Source organism: Dendrobium catenatum, unplaced genomic scaffold, assembly GCF_001605985.2.
Source record: "Dendrobium catenatum unplaced genomic scaffold, ASM160598v2 fragScaff_scaffold_1220, whole genome shotgun sequence".
Taxonomy (NCBI): Eukaryota; Viridiplantae; Streptophyta; class Magnoliopsida; order Asparagales; family Orchidaceae; genus Dendrobium; species Dendrobium catenatum.
In genome coordinates, this window is record NW_021319682.1 from 4,491,794 (window position 1) to 4,502,182 (window position 10,389).

At 35.7% G+C, this 10,389-nt stretch overlaps 2 protein-coding genes across 2 annotated transcripts; both read right to left on the reverse strand.

Moving 5' to 3' along the window:
* Positions 1 to 309: 309 nt before the first annotated feature.
* LOC110100319 (RAN GTPase-activating protein 2) lies at positions 310 to 5,309 on the reverse strand. The gene is made up of 2 exons (XM_020827764.2): positions 5,006 to 5,309; positions 310 to 2,294 (listed from the first exon to the last, which is right to left on the reverse strand). The coding sequence occupies exon 2, from the start codon at positions 2,281 to 2,283 to the stop codon at positions 637 to 639; it is 1,647 nt and encodes a 548-aa protein (XP_020683423.1). The 5' UTR covers positions 2,284 to 2,294; positions 5,006 to 5,309; the 3' UTR covers positions 310 to 636.
* Positions 5,310 to 7,327: 2,018 nt separating this feature from the next.
* Positions 7,328 to 8,339, reverse strand: LOC110100328 (CHD3-type chromatin-remodeling factor PICKLE-like). Its single transcript, XM_028699123.1, has 4 exons — positions 8,144 to 8,339; positions 7,910 to 8,046; positions 7,437 to 7,724; positions 7,328 to 7,342 (listed from the first exon to the last, which is right to left on the reverse strand). The coding sequence occupies exons 1-4, from the start codon at positions 8,202 to 8,204 to the stop codon at positions 7,328 to 7,330; spliced, it is 501 nt and encodes a 166-aa protein (XP_028554956.1). The 5' UTR covers positions 8,205 to 8,339.
* Positions 8,340 to 10,389: the final 2,050 nt, after the last annotated feature.

The following is a 10,389-nucleotide window of genomic DNA, read 5'->3' on the forward strand; positions in this document are numbered from 1 at the left end:
CCATAAAATGCCAAGTGATCTCTTCGTTCGGTATCACGGCTCAGTACCGCTAACATGGTACATTCTGGTTGGTCTCCAAATAAAGTTCTGCGTCTCTGCACAAAATAATCTCTCCTAAAAAAGGGTCCTACTTAAATAAAAAATTTAGTAAAAAACTGCTTTACAAAGCATACATAAAACTGTCCAAAAGAAGCATTAGGCTTCATTTGTGACGGCTTTTTTATTGCTTCTTAAAACAAAATTTTAATATAAAAATTAAATATTTTGTGCTAAAAAACTGTTTTAAGAAGCAGTAAGAAAACCATTCTAGATGGGGAAGCCTAAACCCTAAACAAGAAGCAGTCAAGTACAGCATTCATTATATGCAGGTGTGAATGTGTGAGCAGGATCATGCATGTTATATCTCCTTCCATGCATAGCAACTACACTAAAAAGCAAAGTTCAAAGCCATAAAACCAAAAAAAAATACAGGAAAAGCAGAGTTCGCCAAAATCACAACAGTGGGTGTAAATGGCCAATCAAATAACAATAGCCATCTAGCAATAAATCAGTGGATATAACCCACAAGACAACCAACCATCTGCAGTAAGTGCATTCTGCAAGCTACGGTAAGTGATGGAATATACCTTTTGAAACCTACTGAAAACTCAGATTTTGAAGCTTAGATCCCACATCATCTTCTTCGTTCTCTTCATCGCCATCATCCTTTTCATCTTCTTCATTTTCGTCGTCTTCTCCGCCTTCCGGATCATTCTCATCCAACGGTCCGAGAACATTGGCAGATTTCTTACCCGACTTCAAGATCTCCTTTACCTCATCAATCCCTTCTTCAGATATGGCATTGCCATCAATGTTCAGAAGCACAAAATCAGGCTTGTTTGTGACAACAGCTTGGGCCAAACACCTTGCTCCAACTCTCTTCACAGCATTAGTGCTAAAATCCAATTCTTTCAGCTGTGGGTTACTATCCTTCAAAAATGTACCAATCAGTACTGCGCCCTCATCCTTCAGTTCATTTTCGGACAAACTCAGCTTCTTGAGGGTCGGTTTTGCAGCTAAATAAGCGGTGAGATGCGGGGCGGCTTTCGCCGTGATATCATTTCCGGCAATCTCTAAGATCTCAAGACAGGAATCGGATTTTCTCAATGCGTCGAATATCGAGATTGCTCCTTCATCTTCAAGATTCAGATAACTTAGGTAGAGTTCGGTGAGACCTCCATGCTTCTCAATGGTTGCGCTGAGGGCTATCCCAGCCTCCACACCAAATATATTGTCCCTCAGATCAAGCTTCTTCAGATGAGTACAGGTTCCCAGTGCCTCGGCCAATGCGATTCCGCCCTCCGAGCCAACCCTAGTGGACGAGCAACGAAAATCCTCAATATGAGGAGAACGCTTCAGGACCTCGGAAATGGCAACACCTCCTTCATCTCCTGTCATATTGTTATGAAAGTGAAGGATTCTGAGCTTTTCAGTGGAAGGAATGAGCTCACATAAGGCTTTTGCAGCCTCCTCAGAAATCCCATCATTCATCAAGTATAGCTCCTCTAAGTGGCTCTGAGATTTGAAAAGTGCTTCAAATGCCCTTACTCCCTTCTCACCCATTGCATTATTGGAGAGATTCAAGTATTTTAGACCACAATTTTCAAGAGCTGAAGAAAATATCCTCATGACTTCAAGAGCATCTTCTTCTGATCTTCCTGCAATGAAATCTGAGAGGTCTACTTCTAACAACTGCTTCGACAGGGATTTCAGGATCGGCTCCGCAACCCGAGCAGCATCGACGCCAAAGCTTCTGTTGCTGAAACAAATTTTTGTATATGCATTACCATCCTCTGTTAAAGGACTCAGTAGTTCATGTGCCTCATCAACTTCTAGAAAATCTCTTCGACCACCTGAAATATCAAAGACAGTCTTGTGAGGGACAAGAGCTTCCGCATTATTTGCAGTCACCTCTTCATCTTCCTTCTGCCGCGGACCCCTTTTGAGAACTTCTAGAATGAGTTTACTAGTTTCCTTGGCATAAAGCTGAACTGCAGAACTGCCATCTCCATCAGGCTCCTTTTCAAAATGGTCATTAGCAATAACAAAGCAAGTTTCCTCAATGTGTTGAGCATTCTCAAATGCTTCCTCTTTACTTAAAAGTCCATACTTTCGAGAAAAGATTGATTCGGTGGAAAGGTTCTTTGCCATCCTCTCAAGAAGCATCTGTCTAGTACTGGCACTGGGTGGCCACAGCTTGACTGAGAAGGTGCGTGGTTGAAAACCAGGCGGCTGAGACTCCATATCAAAAACTCCTGCTTGATTTCATATGAAATAAATGACATTGGTATTCACTAATCATCTAAAAATTATTTTAGAATAGAATCTATAGTGGCGGACAAGAGGGGTATGAGGGGAAAAAAACAGAGACAGCACTTGTGCAAATATGTAAACGCACTCCACGATGGAAGAGGGGAAAAAAAGGTTCTAGATATCTTGATCAAAATTTGGGTTATAACGAGTCAAAATCATTGAATTTGTTTTGAAATAAATGTAATAGAAATTTTTATTAATTCTTCATGTATTGCACTTCCGATGACCAGGTTAGAAAAGTAAAATATTAGATTTGAGTTATGTTAAGAAAGATAGAGGTAGAATAAAAAGAATTTGGTTAGAAAATATTAAAAATGATCTATCTTTATTAGATTTAAATGATAAATTGATTTTTAACATGACACAATGGAGAAAAATGATTCATATAGCTGATCCCATGTAGTGGGACAAAAGGTTGATGTTGTTGTCTTCATGTATTGCACTTGTCTCAAAATAAATTCAACGGCTTGAACACTGATCCTAACCCCATTTTCCAGATTGAAGATGCTACTACACTACACCAGCCAACTTGAATCAATGAAAAATAGAAAGTCAACTCCAAGCAATTATATCATCTATATGGATTGCAGAAAGCAAGTCTCATGTCTAAAAACTTGCTTCAAAATATACATTCAAATCACAGTTGTAAGTACTACAACCAGAAAATTGTTAAGGGTTTCGTTGCTTGGTAAGATATGGAAGGTTGAAACTAGCCGGTATTTGGTTCACAACAAGTTGGATATGTTCATATCAAGCCACACTTAATTTTCTAAGAGAAAATTTTAAGCATTTTAGATTAAAAAAAAAGTTAAAAAGTAATTTTAAGTTAACTGCATTACGGTATACCATTTTATCAACAACAAAAACTTTGGAAGTTCCTCCAAAAGTTTCCTAACCAAAATGTCACCACAAGTAAACCTTCTAGCGAACCATATTATGCACTGCAATACATTACTTGAAGCCCTACATTTGAGAACTTCAACATCAAGAATAATATCTTGAAAACATGATACTAGAAAGGAACTACTTTTTTCAAAATTAATCATCGTCACTTTTAAGATAGTGCACCCTGTTCCGCAATCAAAGGAGACTAATTTAAGTAGATAAAACAGATCCTAGAGATTTCAACCTATTTGTAGGCTTCTAATCATGACTGAGGACCCCAAATTACAAGCCTTCATGGTTATTTAACCTTTTTTATTATGGGGGAGAACTCTGGAATAATCAAGTAGCAAGGCTTTGATCATTATGTGGTGGACAGCTTTGAACCATTTTAATGATTGCTTGGATATTAAAAAAGTGGGACGCGGGACTATGAGTATCATGTTGACGCTTGTGAGAGATTAAAATAAGAGGGGTCGTATGAAGGAAGAGGCCTGAAAATTGCTACGACCATTATCTTTCAGATTACAGTCAATACTTTGGCTAACCCATTAGCCATAGGTTCAATCATCCAAGACAATCTCCAATACACTAAGGGTGGAAAATGAGACATAAGCCCACCTTCATGGGAAACATTGGCTTTATATATGGCACTTCCATGTCAAATGGATTGATAGAAAGTAGATGAAAGACTCAAGAGGAATGGATCATAATAGAAAGGGCATAGGCCATGCAACATTAACTTAACAGGCATGGAAAGCCTGCAATGGCACTTCCATATCAAACGAACTAAGCAATTTGGTTGGTAGACTCTCATAGGCATGGAGAATGGATGAAAGGGCGTAAGCCATGCAACATTAAATTAGAGGCATGGCAAATCCACAATGGCACATGTCCATTGCCTGCAATAGCTTTAGAGGTTTACAGGAACTGAATTGACAATATTAATACCACATTGGTTTTTTATTACTTTAGCACTTTTGAAACAAATGTCCTTGGCACATTTATAAGGGTTAAAGGATACATGGAAGCTAAAAAGACATAGTAACCATATGTTTTTTATTGCTTTTTCATATATATCCGAGGCCCGGGTTATCATGTTGTGTTGCATTTAAGAGGGAGGTTTATGCAATAGTGCCTTTCATGCTTACAAGAGCCAAATTAAGAGCCTCAAGGTTTCAACGCACATTTTATCACAAGTGAAACCAACTTGCTCTCTAAGCGGTCTCTTCGCCACTCATCTCCCTTTGCTCCCTTTGGGATATTTAGTTCACTTCATTGTTATTCAAACCCACTCTCACCGCCCAAAATCTCTTTAACCCTCTTTCGGTTCTTCAATAGCAATCTACAAGCTTCTTAGCGCAATCAAAGTATACCAGGTAAGCTTCTTCCCTTTAATAAAGCCATATATATTTTAATCCACGTAGATCACCACTCCACATCTATATGGCAATGACAACCCATCTTGTCAGTAGTGGTGATCCCGCCCACCCCTAAAATCTCAAGCTCACAAAAATGAGGTATAGAAATAAATCACTTGCTATAGATTCAAGAACCATACATCCTTAACCATTACCCTTAAATCACATTCATATTCAAAGTTACTTGATACTAAGAAACATTTCTGACACCACACGATCTTCCAACTCATTTTATTAGGTTAACAAAACATTTTCATTTGATAAATTATACATTCCATTAAGGTAGCTACAAATCATACACACAGACGGACTAGATCGTAGAGGAACCCACTAAATGAAGTAGTTGATACCTGACAATGCTGTAAGAGAAAACGAATGGCGGAGAGATGGATCGACTCGAGCGATCGAGAGACTACCACGACGAAACAGCGCAAGAAATCGAATCCGAAGGATGAGAAATGCTTTATGAGAAGATCGTAGGTATCATACGCTGGCCCTACTCAACAGCGAACAGGCGGCAGCGATCTCCCGTCGTGAAGCGGCGGAGATAAAATGGAGAAGTAGATCGTGAGTGGATGACGGGTTTCGAAACCCTAAAAATAAATTGGGCGTGATCAGACCGCGAAGCGGACCGGCTTCGGCCGACCGGGTTGCATTAACCACTCAACTGAACCCATTTGTTTGTTGGTTTTTCAGCCATTACAGATTTGTAGTGAGATTTGATTTGGCGCTTCAATGCACGTGCATTAAATGCATTTTATTTAATTTTTTATAAAAAAGTTATATAAATATATAAAATTAGGGAGTAATAGAATACTATTATATTTAAAAAATATATGTTTATTTATTTTTAAATTTTAAAATAATATAACATATATTTACGCGCTTCTATTGTTTTTTATCGGTAAAAAATAAAAGATGTGATAAGTTTTGAGAGAAAATAAATGTTAATGTCAAATGAGGTTTTTATGAAATTTTCTCAAGTAGTTTAACTTTTATTTATGTTTTCAATGTTATGAATTTTATAATCATACAAGTTAAATATTTTTTTTTAAGTTGCATAACTTATTGAGCCTCATAGCTCACTAGTATTTTCTTATTGGATGTTGTTACAGGAAAGTACAAGGTGAAAATCATAGCAGGTTAAATTGTCAAGAATTTCATATGTTATGTTATGTTAGTATTTATCTTTGTTTGAAGTTTGAGCTTGAGATATGTAAAATTTCTAGTGATATATTACTTTGATTAAATGTTTCCATTTGATGAGATGTGTTAGAACTGAACTGTTTGATGTTTTATGAAAATTATCAAATGTTCAAAAGTATCGTATGATCAACTAATGAAAAGTATGCGTTAGTAATACTCTTTGTACTGTTAAGAGGTACTATGGGGTGTTACACATCATCTCTTGCTTTAGGGAGATGCATATTTTCACCCCATATACACGTCACAACATAAAAGTTGATTTAAGATTCAAAAATAGGATTCCATGTTCTTAAACCTTATCATAGCAACTGACTATATTTACATAGCTAGTTCCCAAACATTGATTTAATGTGTACACAAACCTCGCACCATGCTTCCTTCAACACGCCATTCAAAATACTTTGAAAGAGGAATTGCTTCGTGTGTAAAACACCTAAAACAACATTATGTTGATCAGGCCATTTTGGAGTTATACTTGTGCACTTTAGCTAATCAATGTGAACATACACATTGCCTTTCAGAAATGTCAGCTAATGCCTACGAGCTAGAAATGTCAGATTGCATTGCCTTTCCTTTCAGAAATCTCTTCATTTCTATTGTAAAAGTAATGTAATGAAGTACCATTTAGACGCACAAAAAGGTTGAAAGGTTGTTTTCATAAATGTTAAAACAACAAAAGAATTATACCAGTGTTATTTTCAATTTTCCTAAAATGATAGCAATTTCAGTTACAGGGTAGGGGTTAATGTTTTATACCTCCTTATCACTCAAGTAGTCAAAGATGCCAAAAGCTTTTTTTGTGACAATATTTTATTTTTGATTTTCCAAAAATTTTCAAGGAATGATTCTCATTATTTGATTTTCTCCTTTCTTTTATAGTTTGCTTGTGGTCATCAAAGTGTTTTTTATTTTGATGTGCAATTGCAATGTTATTGATCATCACACCCTCCAAGTTAATCATATTCCTATTTTTAAAACAAAGTTATGATATAAATGTTTTGCATAAAAATGGCATAATTTTTTATTAATTGTAATTAATTCACAAACAAAACAGATGAATTATCAATCAATAACAAAAGTCGATAACTTACAAAAGAGTTAAGCAAGGATGGGATTCAACATCTAATAAATGGAAAATGGTTAGCATGTAATGAAAAGCACTCTGGAATATTACAGAAATTCATACAAACACAAACACATATCTATAAAGAGAGATAGATGGGAAGAGAGAGACATGCATAAAAAAAAAGTATCAAACACCAAACCATATAATAAATCAATGTCATTCAGCTCATCATTCAATTACAGTCTGTGTAAGAATGCTTGAAGCTTCAAAAGTTTTCGTGTCCACAAAATTAACATTGCAAACACATAATTATTGGCTTCACAAGTTAATTTGCTCAAAGGAATTTTTTGTCCACAGCCTATCAAACTCTATGACAAAGGAACTTTAGATTACAACATGGCTACTGGTCAATCTCCTAATTAAATAAAGAAATATAAAATATGTAATCAGAAACAAATCTCAAAGAAAAACTTATAAAAAAGTTGGATATTCCAACCAGACAATATTACCTTGTCAGCTATCAGAGGATCATATAACCTATTGGCCTGCTCACGACGACATTCATAATCTTTTATGAGCCTTGCAGCTTCGGATGAGCATAATAGTAGTGAATTTTCGAGCTCCCAGGTAGCTTGGTCATAGCCAAGCCCTTTCCATTTCACAAACCACTCAATACAACAATCCCAAGATCCCGAAATAGACATAGAAGCACACTCATCAGCTGCTTCAAGGGGCGCTAGTAATCTTTTCTGTAACAAACGTTCAGGCTCAGTCCATTCTTTTCTCCACTTAATTACCTGGTCAATGTAAACCCAAACTAATTAATATGTTAGATATGATAAATTCAAGTCTCATTTAGAAGCCCATCCAACAGATCATTATGGTTTAACAATGCAAGATAATAAATAAAAATGCAAGGAGGGATGGAGGGGTGAAAAGAGAGAGAGTGAGAGAGAGAGAGAGAGAGAGAAAGATAACAGACCTCTTTCTGGTTTTTATTCCTAAAATTGGCTAAAAGTGAAGGGGCGATGTGCAACAGCTCGCTTTCAGGAATCCAACGATTATGAACATGGGCAAGGCCTTTGTATTTGACAAAATATCGCTTTCCACACTGCATTCCTAACACCATAAGGTCCATGACAATCTCAGAATTCAATGTTCCTGCAAAGTATGCTCTACAAACCTTAAAAAACTGATTAGTTCAAAGAATCCTCACCTTCTTCATGAAACCAAACCGATTCTATCCCATCCGCCACACTGTACACGCCTAAATCCATCTTCTTTTTCACACAAAAATTACAGAGCCAGGCACCAGGTGGAACATCATGCAAAAGTGGATTGAAACAAGAAAGATGATAACTTCGTTTGCAGCCTTTTCCACAACAGCATCTAAGGTTAAAGTTAAATGCAAATTCAACAAATTCTAGGGTAAGGAGTCATAAATAAAGAAGAAAGTCAAAGATAGCAAACACATATGTTAACTAAAGCATGCATTTAGTATCCAACTTCAAATCTTACATCAGCTTTTTTTTCCTTTTCAAAAACAATAAATTTTTCATTACTAGCCAGAGAAAAAATTTACACAAGGAAATAGTTGCAAACTGCCTACAAAAAAGAAAAGAAACAAAACACATCTGTTCAAGACTGTCAGCAGTGGGAGTAATTTTGGTCTAAACAAAAATGGTAGAGCCACATTCAAGCACCTACGATGTCAAGAATGCCAAATCTAGAAAACCTCAGAATCATTATTTGCTTAGAGCGTCTCCAGCTGATCGGCAAACGCCCGAATGCAGATGCTCCGACCTCCCAATCGAACGCGATTTTTTACGCCATTCATATGCTGATGAACAGTGCGACGCCAATATTGGCGTCGCACTGTTCATCCGCCATTTTTTTTAATATATAATTGATTTTTAATTTTAAATGTTTAAGTATAAATTTATATTATAAATAATTAAAAAATAATAATTTAAAAATAAATTATTTTTTAAAAATTAAAATATTTTTTTTCGTTTTCATTTATGTGTTCTAATGTAATTTTAATTGTATTAAATATATATTTGCTTATTTAGAACATATTAATATTCCAATTTTTTTATATCGAGAAAAGAAACATAATTTTTAAAATTATAATAGGGTTAAAATTGTTAAATATAAATATATGATTAAAAAAATTTAAAATAAAATAAGAAAAAGAATATGCTAGTAATATTCTTTTTTTTATATTAGAAAATGAAGTTCGATTGGAGTCAAGTTACTGCATTTTGGAGTTTTACTGTATTTTGGAGTGGAAAATGAGTTTTTCGGTTGGAGATGCCCTTAGTTAATAAAACTTTCATATCAACAATTTGCTTGTTAAAGTTAGGCTTCTCCAATTCATACTCATCTTTCATGGTACTGATGGACAACTTCAATTAGCTGACTTTAGCAAAAAATTTATCAACTCTTTTCAAGAGTTTCGCTTCAAATAATTCTCTTGAAGTGTTGGAAGTAGCACAATGAATATCCTGGGATTATAACTGTCAAAATTGGGTCACGGGTCGGGTTTGGTCTAACCCGAAACTGATCTGTCACTGTTTGACCCCATCCGAACCTGACCTATTTTTTTTTGCAAACGGGTTGGGTTTAGGTAACTTTCACCCTTGCGTGTGCTCTTTGTAGTTGTTCGACTTCGCACCTTGGACGACGTTTCCTTTCAATCAGATCGGAAGCTACAACATTTTGATCGAGAGCAACGACAGGAGTTCGCTCGCTGTCTGCGAAGGTAACTTTCTCTTTCGTGCGCATCTTCGGCCAAATCCCCTAAATATGCCGAACCAAACTACATGATTCGAGTCAAAAATCGGGCCATTCTCGAATTTTTGGGTCAACTCGAACCCGACTCAAAATTCGAAACAAGTCGAAAATCATGACTCAAACCTGAAATTTTCGTGTTTGATTTTCTGATTGTGTCCAATATTGACACCCCTACCTATGATCAAGCCCTCAAACTGAAAAACTAGTGTATGACCTTTTTCAGTAGTCAACTCAACGATTTTTGTCAATGCCTAGGCACTAGGTTAAAGAAGTTTGAAAGTATGTTGCGATCACTCTCTTCAGCCAACTCAACCAACGACGGAAGCATTTCATTTATTATAAAATTTGTGCAGAAGATCAATGTAAAATTTCATCCACCAAGGAGTTGAAAGAAGTCGTATTATCAACAATTTTTATGGCCAACTATAGTATTTATCGCTTGGCAGATGCTTCAATGACTTTTTACCCGCTTCCATTGGTAAAAAAAATCAATAGCTGATGCTCACCAAGGAGCTCACCTATTGATAAAAGAACTAAGGTCAAAAGTATTTTTTTTTTTAATGAATCTATTATTAGAATAAATATTTATGAATAATTAATAAATATATTTTTGATATTCCTTTTTTCTTTTTATGGTAAATCTCAAAAGATATTACTATATTAGAG

Coding starts and splice junctions, on each gene's coding strand:
- LOC110100319 (XM_020827764.2), bottom strand. CDS start 2,283: ATGGAGTCTCAGCCGCCTGGTTTTCAACCACGCACCTTCTCAGTCAAG.
- LOC110100328 (XM_028699123.1), bottom strand. CDS start 8,204: ATGGATTTAGGCGTGTACAGTGTGGCGGATGGGATAGAATCGGTTTGG. Junction 8,047..8,143: donor GGTTTGGTTTCATGAAGAAG/GTGAGGATTCTT, acceptor TTATGGTGTTAG/GAATGCAGTGTGGAAAGCGA. Junction 7,725..7,909: donor GGAATAAAAACCAGAAAGAG/GTCTGTTATCTT, acceptor TACATTGACCAG/GTAATTAAGTGGAGAAAAGA.